The sequence below is a fragment of the Syngnathus scovelli genome, chromosome 18, assembly GCF_024217435.2.
Source record: "Syngnathus scovelli strain Florida chromosome 18, RoL_Ssco_1.2, whole genome shotgun sequence".
Classification (NCBI taxonomy): Eukaryota; Metazoa; Chordata; class Actinopteri; order Syngnathiformes; family Syngnathidae; genus Syngnathus; species Syngnathus scovelli.
The window spans coordinates 10,435,250-10,456,993 of NC_090864.1; the positions used below are offsets into that span (position 1 = coordinate 10,435,250).

Consider the following 21,744-nt stretch of genomic DNA (forward strand, 5'->3'; position numbering starts at 1 on the left):
TGCAGGATATAAGGCCCCACCACTTGGCTTTTCTTCCTTACCTCTCTACACACTCACCGCCAAAGAAGAGGAGCTGAAGAGATACCAAGATGAACACGCTACAGACGACGTTGGTTGCAATGATGTGCACATTGGCTGCATGCGTTGACGTCAATCCTGTTCAGGATTTCGATCTGCAGAGGGTAAAGCAGAAATTAACTTCACTCGAGATTGACTGTATTTTTAAACTGTCCGTTGTCACCTTCAGATGGCCGGCAAGTGGTACATGGTTGGCATGGCCACGAATGCGCCTTGGTTTGTAAACCATAAGGACACCATGAAGATGGGGACGACATTCATGGTGCCAACTGAAGGGGGAGACTTGGACCTCACTCATGCCCACGCAAAGTGTGTCATTCATGTTCAATCGTTTCTTGTAACTGGAGTCGAAATGCTGAACTTGTTCCTTTACTTTTAAGGGAGGATAATTCTTGCTGGAGAATGACTCATCTTGCTAAAAAAACAGAAACTCCTGGACGCTTTACCTTCCATAGCCAAGGTGAGTAGACACATAATCTGATTATCGGCATATGTTTACTATTTAAAAAAAATGTCTGTTCTTTTCCAGTTTGGAATAATGACAATGACATGCGTGTCGTCAGCGTCACGTACGACAACTTTGCCGTGATCCACACCATCAAGACAAAGGAGGGAGTATCGGAGGTTTTGAACAAGCTTTACAGTGAGTCACAAAGCTCTCACTGGACATGTCTAAATGTTCTGTTTGGGTAGATTTGCTATAAAGGTAACTCATTCTTTTGTAGCTCGCTCTCCTGAGGTTAGCGCGGTCCTGCAGCAGAACTTTAAGGACTTCTCCATCGAGACCGGCGTCCTGGCTGAAAATGTTGCTTTCCTGCCAATTGCTGGTGTGTATCTTTAACATATTCAAATACTTTCAAATTTTGAACTGATTTCCTCCTGTTGTTGCAGCTGAGTGTCCCGAGGCCTGAACAGTTTCCTCCTCAATCTCTGATGTGCTTGTCTGCAGCTTCTTTCTTCAAACAGCCCAGTATTTCCATTTCACACAACTTTAATTGAAATAGAACAAATAAGAACGGGAGAGGGAAAATATCTTTACATTGAAACGGTTTCATTTTATGTTTTTATCTGCTGACTTTGATTTTCCCCACAAGCCAATAAAACCCAAAATAAATTCTGTGTGTTTGTTTTATTCAACGACTTATTGTTGTGCAATGTACATGAGCCTCTGCAGGCAGCAACATGCCATCAGATCTTTTTTTTTTCAGTTTCAAAATTCTAAACCGCTTAGGCCTACCTAGACTATTGATAAAAAAAAAAGAATCACTCCTAATGGCCGAAAGAGAAAATGACAAGTTCATAAAGATCAAACACTCTTTATTCAACTCAACAGAACTAAAAGAAAAGCATTCCGGTTATGACTTGATCTACTCTACCTCGTTGTTATGTTCAAAGCCCAGTGAGCGGGCAAATGTGTGTACTGTATAGCCGGCTTATCACAATTAGAGAAAAGAAAGTCACTCACTTGCCTTCATGAATGAAGTCTTGTTTGAGGCCAAAGTAAAAGGCAAGCAGACTTCACGAATTAGCAACGAGGCAACAATGATGCACAAATCCATCAGTGGAAGAGGGCTTCACAACAATTTCATCACGTACACATTCCAAGTAAGAAGCTAACACGTTTGGCAGCTTGTAAGGAAAATACAGAAAAAAACATATAAGGGGGGGGGGTAAAATATGACAAGTACGCGATGGAAATTCTTCATGGTTTAAATAAATGCAAGTTGATTTAAAATGGCACTGTTTTTTAAGTTTCTATTCATTCCTTGTTCTGAACATTTTCTATCTTCACCATTAAAGGCTACGTGCGTCACACATTTCGCATTTCTTAGCTCTCAGCTTCCTCACCTTTCCACAGTTTTACAAAGCTGTTAAGTTGAATCGATTCCAAAAGTCTACATTTTGCAAGTTCAGTGCTAAGCACCATTTGAAACAGTAAATGCATAAGCGCATGCATGATTTGATAGATTTCATGCCAGCAGTTGTCAGGTTAGTCCAGGACAAGGCGAAATGGCTCAAAGGCACAATTCATTTCATAAAGCCAATGATTACCTTGACGATTTTGTATGTCCAAATTAAACATCAGTTTTTATCTCTTGATAATTCATATGAATTATAGCCCTCTATTTTAACAACCTCACAAATTATATGCAAAGACATTAAATCCAAATTGGAAGTGGTTGGCGTAAAAATGTTGTTTTTTTTTTTTTGGCAAAGAGACAAATGAAGCGTTCAAGGCTGAATAAGTGGTTCCAAATAGAAAAGAAAGCTGCAATGGTGAGCAAAAGAAACACACCCATTCACTAGAAAGACATCTTATCATGCTTGGAAAAACACCAACATGTCCCTGTACAATCCAGTGTCATAGGAATTGAACATAAAACTCTATTTGATACATAAATTATGTACTATCATTGGCAAATGTATGCTAATCATTTAGATTAGGATGAAGGAGTGTTATGGCAATCACATGAAAAAATAAAATACATGCTTTAAAATACACAATGTCAATCGTATGAGGAAAAAAAAGTCACGATATTGGGAAAATATTCAGGTGAGAACTGGCTGGATTTAAGTTTCACAAATAAACAATGTCACATTAACACCATCAAACTCATTAATGCGTTCCTGAGAATTAATTAGAGTGAAATTGCCACGTTTGCAGGATTTATACGCTCGTCAAACAGAAGTGTCTTTAACAAATGCGTCAATTAGAAAATAGCACATCGCTAGAGTGACACACTAGCTGATGCGTTTCGAGCGTAGGAGTTTTCACATTTCCTCATCACTTCACTAAAGGACTTTATTCACATCAGAGTTCTTATCAGTGCAGCCGTAACACTCCTTCATAGTTTAGTATTTATGTTATGGACTCTCCAAATAAATCTTTAGAAAAAAGTATATACAAAGGCAGGCTGGTGCAAGTACAGTCTGCAAAAACAAAACCATTTGGCATGATGATTTGATCAATTTTGATATTCGATATATTTTTGTTAAAAAATTAAATCCAAACTAACATAGACTCTGTCCTATCACCCAACTCAGTAAATATTACTATTTGTCATATACAGTATTCAAAGGACTCCGTAAAACGTCCACGCACGATACAAAGGACAAGCCAGTTAGTATTTACACGTACGAGGCTCGGCTGAGTCCCTCATAGCTTCTAAACTCTCAATATAGATATACAGTATATATAAAAAAAACAAAAACATTTTACATGTCTCTCTTTCGGAGATTATTGTCCTACTCAATGACCTTTTTATTCTTTCCATGACTGGTCGTTTTGTTTAAGCATCTCCATCACGGTGGCGACTTGTGGTTAGACCACCAAGGTCCTCTTAAAGTCATATCAGCGGTTGTTAGATGAACCACTCCTTCTTTGATTCCTCAATAGTTTCCGGATTTTCTGTACCGATGATGGCTGTGTCCGTAGACTCGCCTGGGGGCTCTGTGGTGCTTTTGGCCTCGTTTGTGTGGTAGGTACCTTTGTGACGGAACATGTAGCGGATCAAGAACACCAGAGTGCATAAGATGGTGAAGATCACCACGGCGATGATCCCTGCGGGAAGAGACAAGCAAAAAGGTTGATGCAACGAGAGGCTGAATAGATTTGATATGGGTGACGCGTACCTCCAATAATGGCTGAGTCTCTATTGACTCCATCGGGAATCACTCTTTCCTCATTAAAAGGGAATTCTGCATCTGAGGGAGAAGAAAAGACAAAAACGACACCAGACAATAAATAAAAAAATGAAACACGTGCTCCCTGGTATTTTTTTACGTCTAGCATATGACAGCTACTATTAAACTCTTGATCAATGGCAGATGCAAATCTATTAAAAGCCTTTAGGAATTTAGTCTACCCTCATGGGGAACCAAGTCTCATTCTTTTTAAAAAGGAAAAAATAAATACAAATTTATATTCCGATCAATGAGAGTGCCTGAGAAACAAAATCACAACTGCAGTATGAGATCAGATTAAGATTGTCTAAGTATAGAAAATGCCAAGCAGACACAAAGAGCTGAGAGCTGACCCGGTTTATGGATTCCGGATCTGTGTCTAATAGCTCAGCATCCCCAAAGGCGCTGTTGGCATCAGGCCCGAGCAATACTGCTGTATTTTCAATGATGCCAAGCACAGTAATAATAATTCATTTTGTCTTTCGGGACATCCTGACCTGTGTTGTCCAGATGCCACGGGTCCGTTGCCGCCGACATTGGTGGGATGGTGAGAGGTGACGCCCCACAGTTGGACTCCACCAGTTTCCCCTGGTAAGATACCGGCGAGGGAGCTGCAGGCTGCGCTTGTTGCACAACACTTGTGCTCCTCAGTGCAAACTTGAGTGGGGCGACTCCGTTGAACTGCACCCGTGACAAGCAGCCAATGAAGCCTGGGCTGTTGTAACGCTCGATCACTACTGGGTCAACATAGCCCGTTTCTGGAAGGACCAAAGCGGACAGCTGATTAGGTTATCTCACCGTAAATGTATAAAAAAAAAAAAGGGGCAACATTTAAAAGAAAATCTAACTGCGCCACACACATATCAATATACAGTAAGTGTGTATAAGATGATTTATGATGATTATTGTTAAATATGTCTGTGATTAAGTTTGATTAGATAAGAGAATGACAATGTCAGACGAGTCCATCTTTCTGGGATAAGAGAAAACAATGGCAGTCAGATAGAGCACAGTCCATGTTGAGTAAAGATAGTGGGGCTAGTACAAAACACAAGAACAACTGCTTTTGCCATATGGTTGTTCTTCAATATCTTCAATATTCAAGGAATTTTAACTCTATAGAACAACAAGAGTTTCTTTTTTTCAAGTTTTTGCAAGTGCACGAGGGCACCACACCCAAACAGCACATCATGAAGCATGCACCCATAATACCGAAGCAGCAAAACATGTCATGTTAGAGGATGCAATTTTATTCCCAGCCATGGCTTTGTTATCTTCATTTTCATTTTGATGTGAACAATAGGGCACACTATTGATTGTGCTGCCAGGAACAGCGCTGAGCACTATATAATCATTATCTGAGCAGGCCTCCCACAGATGTGTGCATTGTGTCGAATATATATACCAATTGTATATCTGATGGCAGCAACAGAAGGGGAGGAGGGGTACCCGCTTTAAGATGAGGCGCTAAGGCTATTTGTGTATGCGTCTGAATACTAATAAGCTCAACTGGTACTCAACATCACGTTCTAATGAGACTTTGGGCAGCAACAGGGAGCATGCACTTATCAATCACTCCACATCTCAGAAACGGCCGAGGCAGGGAAAAAAAACAACACATGAGCAGAATACAAATAGCACTTACTGATTACGAATATAAATGCACTTGCGCTTGTATGTGTTGGAGAGGCGCGGTCCTGAATACGAATGAGTCAAGTCTCGTGGGGTGTCGGCATTGGTGTTGAGTAAATAGCTGAAAACGGTTTGCAATTTCACCATATTTTTCTCTCAGCGATTCACATGGGAACGTTCACTAGATACTGTTCCAATATTTGGGCCAGGGCTGCATCTTTTATCATATACAGTATAGGCTACACAAATTTGAAACTTGAGACTAAAACTACAAATATTTTTAAAAGATCAATGGTAACAACATTTTCTAGCGGTATCTGTATTTCTTTAAAAGTGAGGACAATTTGTAATTTTAGTATTGACACATGAAGTCGATGCGTAATTTGTCTTCGGGGGCCACATAAAATGATGTGGCGAGCCGTATCTGGCCCCCGGGCCTTGAGTTTGACATCTTGATTAAGGCTATGTAATAGTTGAGCATCTTGGAAGCGTGTGTGTCTGGGCAGGGGATTAAGCGGCAATAACATTAGACGTCATCTATATTGACTATTCGGACCTTTCTGCAAGCAATGCATTCTTTTGACTTGCTTTCACTCTTTCTCTGCAGTTGTAAGCTAAAAGATACAACATGTGCACAACACAACACAGCAAGGTCCAATCCACTTGGCAGGAGATTGTGTTACTGCAATGTATTATCCCAAATGATTGCATTGTGATCCAGCAATTTGATTGTACAACAAACCATATGTGGCCCAGCACACACAAGCACACACACATGCACGTAATAGCCCCAAGGTCATTGAGTCAGCAATGTGACATGAATCATTGATGGTAGAAGAGAACAAGCAGGTAGGGGATGGGTTTTGGTGAGCTGGTGGATTTTCTTTGAAGGAGCCTCGGAGATGTGGGTCAAGGACGAAGAAGAAAGAAGGGAAGATGGAGACATCTGCAGGATGAGTTGAGAGGGAGGGTGTGGCTCCATCTGCTATGACTGATGATGGAGAGGTGGGCAAGGTGAGAGACAGATTAGGGGGTGGAAAGATGCTGTGTGAAAAAAAAGATTGAAAGGGAAAAAAATGCTCCAATGGTGAGACAGATGAAAACAGGGGCAGAGATCAAAATGTTGCCATGGCAACAAATGGAAGCTAATGCAGGGGTGGAATAAAAAAGGTTGAGAATCAAAATGTGAATCAGGTCACACATTTGGACCTAAATAATAGCATTAAAAATGTAAACAACAAACTGTATATTTTAGAAACCCCTTCATTTTACCATCACTGATATCTCTTACACAACAAACTGACACTTGTAAAGCTAACAATAACTTTGGAGTGTTTACATAATGCTAATGCATTACAATATTCACGATATGGCTTTCAAATAATGACCAGTCACCTGCAGCAACTTGCAAGTCAGAATGGTACAGTGCATTCACGTCAACTTAATAAATATTATTATTATTTAAATGCTATAAGAGTCACTCAACATTTTCGGCTAATGCAGAATTGCTTCAAACGATTGCAAGCTCTCACGCAAACATGATGTAGGTCAAAGTCTGAGGCTAACCTGCTTTCCTCTTCTTTCTTTCCTCCTCTTTGATAGCAGATCTCAGCACAGAATATTAGCAGGGACTTTTCACTCATCTGTGCCCTTCTCTCATCCTCCCTCCTTTCCTCTCTCTCTTTCTCTCTCTGCAGTGCGGTCCTACCCCCACCCACCCATCCTGACAGCAGCTGGTAAAAACATGGCTCTTGGAATTTACATCAACGTGGATCAGGATTCACCAGGGTAAAAAGTGCAGCTGCAAGCATTATGTCACACACATAAAGCCTTGAGATTGGAACCACCTGGAAAATTTGGAACAATAGAAAAAGGCTTGTATAGTGAATTATTGACATTTAAGCTGTTGCTCCACATAGAAATCAATTTGGAATGTTGTCAACATTCATATTTGATTTGATGACTTTGCATAGGCAGATAACAAATTTGTCTGAAAAAAGTGATACCCAAGTCCAGTCTGAGGAAGAAATAATCAATCCAATTTCTTATCTTATTGATTAGTTAAAAGACACATAAGTGAGAGTGCTGCAATGCTGCAAAGAAGACAGGGACGTCAAGGACAGATATGGAGGAGAATGTAAAGCGATGCTGTTCATTGCTTATCTGCTAGCAAGATCTCATGCGCTGCACAAAAAGCTGCCAAAGTAAAGATAAACTTTTATTCGCAAAGATAAACAAACATAAAAGCACAAGTGCGTCATTGTCAGCCCACAAACCCACTTCGAGCAGCGTATAGCAACAAATGCTGAGTCTTCCATGGTTACAATCAATACCACTTAAACACAATTGCCCACTGGAGCGACACTGTAAATCTCACCAGCCTTGACTTGACACATGCCACCTTGCCAACTACAGCTAATTGGCCGAATGATGACAATTAAACCACTATGCTTAAACTATCATTAACATCTAAAAGCAAAATAATTCAGCATATCAAAAACACCAGCTTTTATTTTAAAAAGCTCACCATTATCATTTTAGAAAAATAATACAATATATACTAAGATTCCAAGTGATACTATTAAACTAAATACAATTCATAACACACATTTTCACATTCATATCATTGCATGATTTCTGTTGTGATTTCTATTGTTGCCAAAATATGCAGCAATGGAGGAGACATCACTCATTGTGCGCCCTAGCAAACAAAGAACCTCAAACATGATCAGTCTGATGAATCTTTCAATAGTTTCTTTTGTCTAAGGAGGCCTCAGTGCAAAATAGGATGAGGAGGAAGCAAATGAGCATGCTGTTGTTTACAGTGCCGCCTGTTGTTAGCCAAGCTCTCTTTTTCACGTGCTTTCTTCCTGCATTCCTGGGTAACTAATATAAGAGTAGCATCAAAACACTTTGATGGACCACCTTAGATTATGTTCAGCTACTGAAACCAACACAGCTTATGTAGCAGTTTTATACTGCCCTCTAGTGGATTTATCTGGGAATGTAGGATGCTGTGGTAAATCCATCCATCAGCATAACTACTCAAAAGTAAGTTTTACATTTATATTCTGTTGCACAATCTTATAAGATGCAATATAAGATAATATGAAAATGCAATCTCTAAACTCACCATAAACTTTGCCTAAGAAGAGGGTCTTGACCAGGTTGAACTTGGTATCCGAGGCATCCGGGAGGGTGTGGCTGACGGCTGGGTAATGATCCAACTGAACCAGAGAGGGAGAAAAAAAATAATGGGAGTCAGTTTTGGTTGTAGGGCCTCGTCTATTAATATAAATAAATGATCACACGTCATTTTTAAAGTCTAGGCGATCCAAAACTTTTTTTTGTCTCTCTTGAATGCACACTGAGCGCAACCATGTTTACATAGAAGCTCATCAGTGGAGAATGGATGCTGATGGAGGGAGGGAATACAGCACTTTAATAATGCTGAAACATAATTAACTTGTTATTGCTGTTTCACTGAATTTTCTAATTAGCTTAAAGGCCGCAGCCAGCCGCAATTGACGGGAATCATTTCAGGCCCACAAATTGCTTTCTGCGTATGTGTGCTGCTGAAGACATAAAAGATCCCCCTCATCGCTCACTGCCCCTCCTCTCCACTTGCAGTCTTCTCAATGCTCGCCAGAGGACTGCAAGTGAGTTTCCACCAGGCTGCTGAATGCATACCAACAACGCCAGACGGATGAAAAAAAAAAAAGCCTTTTCTTACTTCCTGCCGTGACCGATTAGATGGTCGCCAAGCTAAATTGTATTATTATGCTCGTACATCCCCAACACCCCAAGATAATTTTACCACCGACGCACACTAAATTTGGTTCGCTCCTAAAGGTTGGTCTCGGTGGAACATTGTGTGGGTTTTGTTTTCCAGGCTGAATGGAGGGCGGGATAATGAGGCAGGATTAAATTGTACGCAGCTTATTTACTTTTATCTGAAAAAACAAATTGGCTGTACAGCCTAGCGTGGCTAGTCGAGGTCACAAAACCCCCAACGAAAAGGTCCACCGAGAGAAGCTGCAACCTCATTTTACTAAACTTTGTCAATTATGGTCACAATTATGTGGAAGCTATTCTTTTATATTGCATCATTTAAGCAACACAATTCCCCCCCAAGTACCGATGTTGCTTTTAAACGTAACTAAGGAACCTATTTAAGGTGGAGTTAGAAAAAACAAACATCTGAATTGATTAACTATGAACTCAGAATGGATTATTCTAACAAACTTGCACCCACTAAAGTTTCAATGCACGATATTTGTTTCCCTAATTATAACTAAGGGACAGCAGTAGTTCCATCACAGATACACCATTAGCATAGTTGGCTGTAAACAACCGAATATCATTAACACATGAACTGAATGATTGTTCAGATCATGACATAAATATAAAGTTCAATAGAGGCAGCAGTAAATATATGCAAAGCTATTCAGGTGGAAAGCAGTGAGATTAAACATGAGATTTCATTGCATTCCATCAAATGCACAGCGGTAGGTACACTTGCACAATCAACTAATTTTGAAAAAAAAAAAGAAAACAAATCATCCATGCAATACCAAATTGTATTAAATTAACATGTTTATAACCGTGGTTGGAAATAGCAACAGTCACGCTAATAAAAATGACTGCTGAAGTGGGCTAACGTGGTGAATGTGTTTACCTAATTTTCTGACTGATGAGTTAATAACATCTCACTGGGTACTTCCTCTCAAATTTATCAAATGTTGTTTCGATCTAATCTAAGCAGGTCTTAATGTCTTGACTGGACGGCTGTGCAGCCTCAAGGAAACTCTCCAATTCTGTTTCAGCCAAGAGATTCTGTGTGATCAATTGGTAAACCTGCCATCCTCACTCATCTGTTCAAGGTCTCTTAAAAAAAAAAAAAACTCAGTATACCATATGACCACTTGAGGGCAGCAGACACACAAAACTGGCATCACCTTGAGTGAATATGAGGGTAGTGAAGCAGGAACATCTCCAATCTTTGTTAATCCTGGTTCATATTTTACACTAGAAACATCATTTGGCATGTCACCAAACAAAAATGTCACCAAAATAATATACTTGAAAGAAATCTTGTTATCATTTCCATAAATGTACTTCCTCTGGTATCTAAAGTTGGAATAATATTACACAGCTTTACATTTCATTCAACACTAAATAATAAAGTAATTAAATGAGACAGATTTGGAGAAGCAAGATATTCCCCATTCATGGCTTTATTTAAGATACATTTTTTGTTGACGCCTAAAAAACATTCACATTAGCAGTTAAACAAGTACTTATATTTTCTACCTCCATTTTGACACAAGTACTTCTACTTGAGCACATTTCTACATCTGGTATTTTTATCCATGATGTGCTATGTTGAAGTGCTCCCCCTGGGTGATCAGCAGCTACAAGAATGATATTTTGGTAAAATTGCCCTCATGTGAAGAGTATTTCACTCAAGTGTTAATTAAAGGGAGAAAGATAATGCTGCTGTAAATGGTTGTGTATGCAAAAGTTAGAGAAGCAAAAGCTAAAGACATGTTTAAAAATACATACACTTGTGAAAATAACAATTATGGCCTTTGCCACTGAAGTAGATGCACTGATTTGCAACGCTATTAAATCAACACATGGCATCTACACTCAGCATCTAATGAGATTCAACACAGGAGCATCAATAATGAACTATTTACACATAGAATGATGATGATGAAGGTCAGAGAGCTATCAAACAATCGCAATTATGGACACCATTTTGATAATTGCAAGTTAGTGGAGTTTTTTTTTTTGTGTGTGTAAAGGACGTCGGTAAAGTTCCAGGACTGGCACGCCAACTGTTCAAAAACAAACTAACTTTTCCCTAGACCAGGCAATTAATAAATATGCCCACACACAAATCCTAGCGACGCATCTGCTCACAATGCCCAAAGCATCTGACAGTTCCTGGATGAGATGTGCTAGCGCAACCTCCTTACTTGTACTTCACAGTTTTGATTTTAAATGTCGAGCCAATCAGAGTGATTCATTCTCACAACAGCAACCCCAACGCCACCGTTCTGTAGAACAGTACCCCTTACTATCAGTATTCCCTGACTCAGCGTGCATTGAGACGGGTGTGACGGATTTATATCCACGCGGACACGTATTGACGCGCACACACACCGATCACAGCATTGCAATCTGTCTACTGGAAGTGGATTAAAAGTGGCAGAGGGCAAGCTGTGTCGTCCTGGCAGCAGACTCCCTCAGCGACTTGACTAAAAGCAACACCACTGACAAAAGTGGCATGTTTATTTGTGCTTGTGTGCTCACATTTATCAAGACTCGTATTAACCGGAAGCTGAAATAATGGCACAGTGGAACTTTGTGTGTTTGTACAATAACTACCTGGATGGTGAGGCTTCTGTCAATGCGAGAGATATTAATACTATGTGGTTGTCCATTGGCCAGATTCCGCTGGTCCACATCGATGGTAAATGGCTCCTTTAGACCACCTAGGTTATAGCGGACCTCCAGAGAACCTGTGGATACATGAGAATGTTGAACTGGATTGCCACATACAGTAGGAAAAAGGAAATGATTAACTAGTGTGTTTCATTATTGTCCATATTGTTCAATTAGGTTGGAGCTTACCGTTGTGCTTTAACAGCACTGCCATGTAGTCTTCGGTCTTGGAGCTGACATACATCAAAATGGCCGGTGCACTGGATGTGCTGAAACTAAACGCCACTTCCTCTTTTGTTGAGTTGACTTCTTGTAAAGTCAGGTGACTCGCGAGGACCTTGGAGTCCTTCATGGCTCCTGCTGCACCATCCGGGAGGAGGTTGTACCTGACTAGCGTCCCCGTCTCAAAGAAGCCTCCAACATCTGTAAATCAAAAAGTTACTAAATGGCATTGTGCAGTCCATCCACAAGCTGTTTTCATTCATTAAAAAAAAAAAAAAATCTATATGCACTGTGGATTGTCAGTTTACATTCCATTGTTACACATAATTGTAGCTCAAATCTCAATTTTCCACTTGCGACACGGATGCGGGAGAGTAAAGAGAACCGGAGGAGGTGATGGGGAAGGATGAACAGAAGGGGATCAAGATTGGAGCAATAAAAGTGGAACAGATGCAGTCAGGGGAGAAAACAATAGTGCGAAAAGCAATGAGAAGGAGGGGGGGGGGCATGACGGAAGAGTGACAGATAAGAAGTGAACACGAGCAGAAGAAAAAAGAAGCAAAAGCATGAGATGAGGGAAAGATTGGATGGATGTCACGCACAAAGAGACATGCAAAAGGAGAGTTATCCCTTTTTGTAAAAGCGCGCACACACATACACACTTGTGTTTATCGCCATTCTTTAAGCCCCGAAATGCCTCATCGCTTGTGACAGAACTCATAGGAGGTCGTATATCACCAGACACTGTCACACACATTTTTTTTTTCAACACACACACAAACAGCTTCCCTGTCGTGTTGTCACCACCCTGCCAAATCCAGGGAGGGGAGGGGGGGGGAGCTTTAGGAAACAAATGAATTCGCATGTCGGGGATCTCGTCAGACGGAAGCTCTGATGGCCACGTCAAACTTCTTTGTGGCGCATTTTTAGACAACTTGATTTGGGAGCTGCAACATCTGATCCAAGCAGGTCGTTTCAGTCCTCAGAAAGAAGTTACCAGGGGATGTTCTCGCTCACCTCTCGTGCAGAAAGGGCCGTCATAGGCAGTGGCGCTGCAGTCGCACAAGTAGCCGTTGTACTTCTCCACACACTTTCCCCCATTACGGCAATACATGCCGTAACTGGTACAATGGCCTTGACAACCGGGCTTGACCCCGGGTGTCACCTTGGCCCTTTCATGCAGATCAAGGGTGACGCCGTTCATCCGTAGAGCTCGAATACATCCCAGGAAGCCTCGCTGGCCCCCTGCGGCACCTGTGCACAAAGCGGAAGCAGTTAACGGGAATGCCAAAAGAAGAAACTCGCAGTCAGGGTCAGAGAAGTCATTTGGAAGGTAAAAGGGTTCTATTTTTTAATCGCTTTTAAAAACATTCCCATCTTCACGCCTGGAGGAACCGCTGCTGTTATATGAATCTCTCCAGCTGAGCTTCTGTTCTTGAAATAACCTTCAGATGGTTTAATTTTTCACTAATTGGTGGAGCCTAATGAACGCAATGTCTTAATGAAAATTCCACAAGAAGCGATGGATTCACTACCGCTACTTGCTACATACTTAAACAGTCCACGTCAACATCATCCTTAGCCTTGGGGCGTCCAAAGCCATTCATCCTTGTCCTTTTGGCCTTGTGCTGTTACTGTCTAACTGCTCATTAAAATGGACAGACTTTAAGGTAGTTTGATATGTGCCTTTAATGACTAGAGCAATAAAGGCAATCATAAAACGACACCCATAGGTATAGATTTCAAGTGCAATCGCAATAAACAGCCGCATTGCTCTACGGTTAACAAAAGCCGAGGGGCATTTTAGATATTAAAATCTCTCCGATGTATCCCTCCAATTACAGAGAAGTGCTATTTGCTATTTGTATTCCTTTTGGCTCATTTAAAGATGCACGCTTACGTAAATGCATACACAGGTAAGCCACACGGGGATTGGACTATCATGTTAAGATTACTAATGTATTGTTTTATTATATCATCATGCATTATTCATGTCGGGATGCAGCTGGGGCTTTTACACGCTTCCTCGTCCATTTTCTGATTCCGCATTGGATTGCAATGCACACATACGCCAACACTTGTTAATTAATCTATTTTGTGCCACTGATTGGCTTGAGGCTTCCACCACCTGTTTACCTCATTTCAAACCTCGTCTTTGATTAAATGGACACAAGGCTCTGAGGCCAATGGAGAATAGTGGACACACACACACACAATTTGGAATGAGATGGACCTATTGGTTCAAAATACCAAATCTAAAGCCTCTTTATAATCCACAGGAGATGACATCATAGACATTCTCATTTGGCAACAGAGGATTTGATATCTGCGGCTTCGCAGCAACGTATTGCCTCGTTAACGGACACTTAATGGTTTTGGCTTGATGGATCCCTCCGTGAAAAATCTAGCGGCATTTTGTAAATTCCTCACGTCAGTGTTAGGAAGTGCCGCATGAATCAAAACAACTATCGCATTCATTCTCACTAATGTTAACGGAGCAACAGGCGAGGAACTGCAGGTGAGATTTGAGTTGGAACATCTAACGTGCCGTGATGTCTCTCACTCGGCGCGACTGACACATTTCATTGCACTCGTTAAATGTTACCTACTGTCTTGGCAGGTTTGTGAAGCTGGTTTCCCTGAGATGGGATGTTGCACACATGCAGTGAGAAGCAATGAGCAAGAGGTTGATCCGTTCAGGCAGAAGTCAGGACAAAAAAACAAATAGAACAGAAGATAGAGCATGCAAAAAATTAAAAACACACATTAATTGACGGCGAGGCATCAAACAGATGGCTAAATGAATGAAATGTGAGAATCAGAGTTATATGCATGTTTGAAGTGAATCGGAGAGCTAAAAGTTAACAGTGTGAAGTAAATGACAGAAGGTTGATGGTCTAAACATTCACTTTCAAAGCCATTCAAGCAAATGAACCACTGTGCAGTAAACACTAAAGCAATCAAATGCTTGATGAGGAGCACATTGACTGAGAGGAAGAGAAATAGAGATGGCACTGGAATACAAAAAAATAGGACTGGGATTTGTTTTGCAGTGAAATGACACAAACACATCAGTACCGACTATATTTTCATTTCACTGAAGCTATTCTTCCACGCACAGCCGGACAATTCGCACACCAGAAAATGAAGCGGCGTGAATGAGGTGCCATTTGACAGCAGTTGAATTTACAGTTTTCTAACACTGAAGCAAATTGCAAAGAGCATTTCCACCATGTCAAATCCTTTTTTTGCGTCACTGATGCGCTCCAAGAGGCAAACCGGGACAAGGAAAGGTAAGGAGGTTATGAAAGTGGCAATTTGAGGAAATCATATGAGGATTGAAGCTCAAGGTAGGGCGACTGATTGGAATTTGGAACAATCTCGTCATCGCATTAGTTGCCTCGGCAAATCATTTAGCTTTTTATGACTGCCGTTTGGAAGTTTGCTTTCTCCGCTATTGAAAGGATAAATGACAAGGAAATAGAAAAGCACAGTGAGAGATCACATAAAACCAAAAAAGGGAGAGAACAGATTAGGCTCATAATGAACTCAGCGTAGCTCTTTAACCAAATGTTTCATGAGTCAGTGTTAAAATGAGAGATGATCTGTTAATGTCTTTGGGAGACTCTCAGCGGATCTCCTGAATAAACACGAGTCATATCTTAAAAGCACAACGACGGTGACCTCACATGGTGAATTTTGTTGTAGAGCCCACACATAGCATTATTGGCTGTCTGATTTACCTTCATTAAAAAGTCTTTAGCACTTAGGAATTCCCGAGGAAGCGTGTCCATGTGTGATTAAATATGAAACTCCAATGTGATTGAGAAAGCGGGATTTGCATGAAGATGAACTGGAGGAGAATTTTCATTGGACTAGAAAAAAGGTATTAAACATTCAGATATTCCCACTACCCTATATATGGGTGGTCTTAAAGAGATAAAGCTGGTATGAAAAATGTTTTAATTAACATCAATCCATTTTCTATTCCACTTGCCAAGCTGAAAAAAAATTCCATCTAATGATGACATTTGATTGAAGAACCTTAATTGGCCATCGTGCTAATGGTTGTTGGACTCACCCACATAGAGCTGGCTGAACAGTTCTAACCGTGTGTGCCCCTGGGCCGGGGCTGGCCGAGAGACACGGTAGGTCTGGTCCAGCAGGAGAACCGCCTCTTTGATGTTCCGCTCAGCCATTACGCGGTGCCACTGGTCGTCGTTGAGAGGCGTGTCCGATTGCACGCTTAACTCCACCGGGCCGTTCCCCACGTCGAAGGAAAACGAGACCACTTGGGGAGCTGTGTGAAGGAAAGAAACAAAAGTTGTACATCGGTTTTGGGTGGGTCCTGTAAAAATATATACATCCCATAATGATAACCCCTTACAATAGTCACTCAACAACAAAAGTGGCACTTTCTAAAGGCCCCAGACGTCCTCTTTTGCAGCAGTCATCTGTACAGGTAAATGTGCACTCAATTTCTAATCTAATGGCTCATTTATTTCCAAGCAATTCATTTGGCTAGTATAGATTTCTGCCCGGTGATACGTGACAGATGTGGACAAGCACTAATCTCACCGGCAAGGTCGATAGATACCAGCGACTGTTGGCTTTTGCACGACATATATTCATGTCAGACTGACTGTGATTTTCTATTTCTATTTGCCATTGCGGAGCATTCATTGGCACGATGGCAAGGCCAGGGAGCTGAAGTGGAAGCAGACAAATGCATGAAGACAAATGACAGCCAGTGTAAATTAGCAGCAGAGGAAGACAGCAAAATTTAATAGAGCACGATGACCTTGTTTGGCTGCATGATTAATTTTCATAATGACTGAATTTGTGTGCATGTGTGTAATGGAGGGATTAAAGCCAAAGAGTGGCTTCCAACTACTCGGAGTTGAAAACATTTCCACAGGAGGCGCTGTTTTATATTGGAAGAAATCCTTTGAGTATTTGTCTATTTTTTTTTTAATTGAGCTACCTGCTGAAGAATCCACAGCTTAAATCACTACTAACACGTGAATGGCAGCTCTCCTAATTTGTACTTCTGAGGCACCCATACATGTTTTATCTTAAAAAGGGAACAATGCAGCAATGAGGCCTTTTTTTTTGCAGCTGGAAAGTCTATTCACTGTTGTGATATAAAAATCCAATTTAATTCACAATGTTAGGCATGACTATGTGACTTCTGAATAAAATGGGCATATGGCAGAAGTGCAGACAATGGGGAGCAACAATCCAAAAGACAAATGACCACTTGGCAGCACTATACGTATATCTTTCTGCTTCATTATAGGTTCATTTGATTCGGATATTAGAGAGGCTAATTGTGTTTTGTCGATAGGGGAAATAACGGTCTTATTTTTTTCCAGTCGACCCATTCTGTCCTTCCAATTTCTCTCTTCTTTTACAGCTCACTTGCATTCAATTAGCCAATCTTCTATTTGGATTATTTTTCAAGACAAATGATATCACATAGCTAAGCTGAGAGCGTTAACCTATGAGATAAATCTAAAAGAAAATAGACGGCTCAGTGACAAACAGCCGGGTGTTAAAGCAATGTGACGGCCTTTAGAACACCGATTTAATGATCCTTGTTGAACAGAGCAGGTCTGCAGGGCAGTGACGAACAGAATTTATTTCAATGTACAGACTGAAGGTGCTGCAGGATTTGAATAATTCCATTATCTATCTGCAGCACGGTAAGCTTGGCAAAAACCAGTTATGTGATCATCTCGATTTAATTGAGTGTGTAAAACATTTGTATGTCGGCCTTGAGAAACGCCACCTGATCGTCATCTTTATCTTCTTGTGATTTCTCTATTCATCCTTGGATACAAAATAAGGGCTAAGCGGAAAAAACAATCCAACTAAGCTGGCACTGAGTGGGGGCACGGATCTCAGCTAAGGCTCAACAATCATAATTTGGATCAACTCCAAATTGCACACCCACCTCCTGCATATGCCTGCAATTTTTCATGACCGATAAATTCTGATTTCAAAACTAGCCTATACTGTATATAATAGAAGGCATTGAGAATCATAATGGGCCTCCGAAGGAAAACTCTTAAGTGCTCTTATTAGTTCCTGCTACTTCTTTGTCATGAAATACTTTCCAGCGAGCCAGAAATTGGTGGCCACTAGAATTGAACACACTTCAAGGCTTGTGAGGTCTTCCCTCAACAGGGACATTCATACAATTCCCCAATCCAGTCGAGTATATTCCTCAGCTGATCTGAAAATGACTAACACTGTTCATAACCACAGGTACAAGAAGTGTCCACAAGTCTCAAATGGCGCATACATAGCCATGGAGATGCCCAGAGGTAAAATATTCCTGCACTTTAAGAGCCTTCCATACTCCCTCAAATCCTGTTAGCAGCAAGGCGTTCACAGTGAGTCTTCAGAGCAGCCTCTCAATGATGTCCATGCCTTCTTCTTTCTTGTGAGATTCAAAGAGAAATAGCAGCCATCTGACACCTTTGTGTCTACCGAGGTCACACCAATGTGTGTGCACCTGAGAAATTTGAGCTCCTGTGCTGTCATAGTCATTTTATTCGGGTCTAACGCCGGTCATTTCATGCCCAGACTCGATTGCTTAAAATGTTTTTTTTTTTTTTTCACCTTGCAAGAGGGCAGAGATTGAATGTGTTAATATGTGAGTATGCTGGTGAGTGCGTGAACACATACACACAGTTCTTTTTTGTGATTGCGTGTCCAACTGTGTGCGGTGTGGGGAAAAATGCAAGATGATAGCACAGCAGGGGAGAAAAGAAATCAATGTTGTGGCGAGGGGGAGGGGGTGTCGAAGGGATGCTGGGGTTCTTTGACACCCAGGCAACACACAGTTTTCTCACAAGTCAGTCTTTGGGAATGTAGACACTTTCAGAAGACAAGCTGCTTGGCAAACATCTCAAAACTTTGACGTTCAGAATGATATATTGACATTTTTGTCCATCTGAAATGATTTTTCCGTTCCAAAATCATTCCGCTTGGCCTCTGACTAAATAAAGGAAGACTTGGCAGAGCAGCGGGGCACGGTCAGCATGACCCAGTTGACACCAAATTTTCAAATCCACTTTGAAGCACATTCACAGTTGTGCCAGGCATGATTAAATTGAAGATAGGGATTTTAATTGCAGTTTTAACACTTAATCAGAGTGAAATCCACTGTCGCCACACACATAGTAATTACAGCTGCGGGACAAGGATCATGGTAACCTTCTGCATGACATGTAAAGAGACTCCGAAAGGGGACATTGGACAGATGTCTCATTATTTAGTAGCCATCAATAATGCTCCCATTTACTTCAAACATCTGTCGGCGTTGTCTCTAAAATATTTAAGGACAGTTTTTTTATTCTGCTGCTAGAAAGCATCAGAGTTTTGTTCTTTTTTAGTTGATCTGAATCACTTTAAATGCTCACAGGCATGCGCTTACTCGTATTTAACAAGATTGAAATGCAATTGGTTAATTTTGAATATACTCAACCATCTGTCAAAAAAATCTAATAATAATAATAAAACAAAATAATAATAATAATTTTTATTTATAATGGCCTTTTCATTGCAAGATCTAGAAGGGCTACGGGTAAAAATGAAAAAATAAAGGCAAGGTTTTATTAAAGAAAACATATGTCGCTCGGCTTGAGCTCGGCAACGCAAAAAAAAAAAACTTATCACGAGGTTGTGTGATTAGGGAGGTTGCTCGTCTTGTCCAGGAACTATGGGATGGCCGAGGCATTGTAAGCAGGCATGTTGTGACGTTTGAAACAGCCACAAATTGTCCTGCCACAATACTCACCACCTCCTCTTGCGCGCTAAAGAAAGCAAATGCCTTCAAATCTTTTTGTAGAAATGCCAGTTGATTGTCAGGCACTCACTGAAAACTTGTAGAGCGTATTTTAGGTTTGAAGCATCTTTTGTGACACGAGTCGCAGAATTTTCCCAACACATATTGTTGTGCTAGATATCCACTACCAGAAACTACATCTGAAACAAAAGATGTAGTGACACACTGACATAGACCCTTATTATTTTTGTGAGAGGGGAAGTTTTAACACAACTTGTGAAGTAGATTTCACCATGGGTGAAAATACACACAATTACAGTGATATGGGCTGTGTGGGCATGTGTGTCATCTATGTAGGAAAATCTTTGAGAGGATGGAGTGCCTATTTGCCTTTTTTTGGGGGGGGTCTGTAATTTAAAGGAAAATAAAGCATGTGTTTCTGTGGAAAACACTGATTGCATAAAGTAGAAATTTAAAATGCAAAAAATGATTTTGCATACCATCACATACACCATAGGAGGAAAAATAAAAACTTACACTTCAACTCCAAACGTATGAAGTCTGTGTTGCCAAGGTTTTCCAGGAAGACCCCATATGGTGCGCTGGTCTTGAAATAGAACGAGATGTCAGCACTGGTCTCCCCCTGGAAGGTAGCAAAGTGAAGGTAGGATGACGGGGTGGTGAATGAAGCGGCGTTCCAGTAGTTATCTGTAAAAAAAAAAAGAAAAAAAACACAGAGGAATAGATTTAGTCCCCCACAATTATCTATTTAATGATAAATATATAAAAGTTTGATTTGAAATATCCATCTATAAAATTGACTTGATTGAAATCTGGCTTATATTATTCAAACGCAATTATGTCACGTCTATTTCTTGATGTGCCACACTAAAATGATTACATCAGTTAAAAATTTTCTATGGAGGGCTTTTAATGTAACTCTCTGCAAGTTCAGTAAAATGTAATGAACAAATGATTATAATTTAAAAAACAGCAGCACAATCAGATAATGTCTTTTCATTCCGACTGGGGAGTCGCGGGTGGTGATGGGAGTTAAAGTCTGGCCCGGCTTCTGATAACAACTTTTCTAATGACTTTTGATTGAAGCCGAAGAAGCGGCTGCTAATGAAGACAAAGTAGCTTCATGCTAAACAGCTGCTGATGAATTATCAGACTGTGGTTGATGAAGTGACGCCACCGTCGCTGGATCCCTTCGCCTTGTCGTGGCTTTGTTTGGCACTGATTGCTCAGGGGGATCTTGTGCTTCATAAAGGGAGAAGACATTTTAAAAGTAGCAAAATTAAGAAGCGAATGTGGTGTCAACTGTGTTTGCATTATTGGAATGTAAAAAAATAATAATTGAGAGATAAGTATTGTCTCAAGATACGGAATATGAAGCTCAAGCATGTTTATGTAGGCATGAAACAAGTTTCAAAAAGCATAGCAAGCAGACTTGTTGTCCCTGTGTGTTTGCCGGTTCACAGACTTTGTGCATCTGCATAAGAATGTGTGTGTGTGTGTGTGTTGTGCCTCCTGAATCTTTGCGATAAGTGTTCCCGCATGACATAGCTTAGGTCTCCGTTATCCTGATTGCCTTGCATCCTGTCACCAGGGGCAAGGGCAGATAGCGGCTATGGATACACACGTGTACCATACAAACATGCATGGCCACCTAATATTGCTTTTTCCATTATTTTTAGATTTTATATTGTAATACTTTTTTATCTACAGGACTATGAGAATTATAGCTGAGTTGAGTGAATTCAGGCCACAGAAATAAACAACTGTATTCTCACTATGATACACTATTGACGTATGAGTTCAGATTTTCTGAGTGACTCAGAGTGACTAAAATTTCCCCTTGATTTTCTCTGTACAGT

The 21,744-nt window shown here is 40.7% G+C and overlaps 2 protein-coding genes across 3 annotated transcripts in view; one reads left to right on the top strand and one right to left on the bottom strand.

Annotated features, from left to right (window-relative positions):
• The first annotated feature begins 12 nt into the window (after nucleotides 1-12).
• On the top strand, nucleotides 13-1,192 carry LOC125985677 (lipocalin). Its single transcript, XM_049748651.1, has 6 exons — nucleotides 13-182; nucleotides 248-387; nucleotides 459-538; nucleotides 608-721; nucleotides 804-905; nucleotides 970-1,192. The coding sequence occupies exons 1-6, from the start codon at nucleotides 90-92 to the stop codon at nucleotides 987-989; spliced, it is 549 nt and encodes a 182-aa protein (XP_049604608.1). The 5' UTR covers nucleotides 13-89; the 3' UTR covers nucleotides 990-1,192.
• Nucleotides 1,193-1,378: 186 nt separating this feature from the next.
• The window catches only part of cntnap2a (contactin associated protein 2a), a 134,304-nt gene continuing 113,938 nt past the window's right edge, over nucleotides 1,379-21,744 (bottom strand). The window contains exons 18-27 of one of the 2 annotated variants that reach the window (XM_049748647.2): nucleotides 20,402-20,572; nucleotides 16,151-16,369; nucleotides 14,679-14,708; nucleotides 13,087-13,323; nucleotides 12,037-12,270; nucleotides 11,791-11,924; nucleotides 8,528-8,621; nucleotides 4,260-4,520; nucleotides 3,712-3,783; nucleotides 1,379-3,640 (exon numbers count right to left, since the gene is read on the bottom strand). In XM_049748647.2, the coding sequence (XP_049604604.1) occupies nucleotides 3,441-3,640; nucleotides 3,712-3,783; nucleotides 4,260-4,520; nucleotides 8,528-8,621; nucleotides 11,791-11,924; nucleotides 12,037-12,270; nucleotides 13,087-13,323; nucleotides 14,679-14,708; nucleotides 16,151-16,369; nucleotides 20,402-20,572 (1,652 nt within the window). In that variant the 3' untranslated portion in view covers nucleotides 1,379-3,440. The remainder of the gene's footprint in view (nucleotides 3,641-3,711; nucleotides 3,784-4,259; nucleotides 4,521-8,527; nucleotides 8,622-11,790; nucleotides 11,925-12,036; nucleotides 12,271-13,086; nucleotides 13,324-14,678; nucleotides 14,709-16,150; nucleotides 16,370-20,401; nucleotides 20,573-21,744) is intronic. The other variant, XM_049748648.2, reaches the window with a different exon arrangement.

Bases quoted from the DNA above. Each gene is read 5' to 3' on its own strand.
- LOC125985677 (XM_049748651.1), top strand. From the start codon at position 90: ATGAACACGCTACAGACGACGTTGGTTGCAATGATGTGCACATTGGCT. The intron at 183-247 runs GTAAAGCAGAAA...TGTCACCTTCAG, and splicing joins AGGATTTCGATCTGCAGAGG to ATGGCCGGCAAGTGGTACAT. The intron at 722-803 runs GTGAGTCACAAA...ATTCTTTTGTAG, and splicing joins GGTTTTGAACAAGCTTTACA to CTCGCTCTCCTGAGGTTAGC.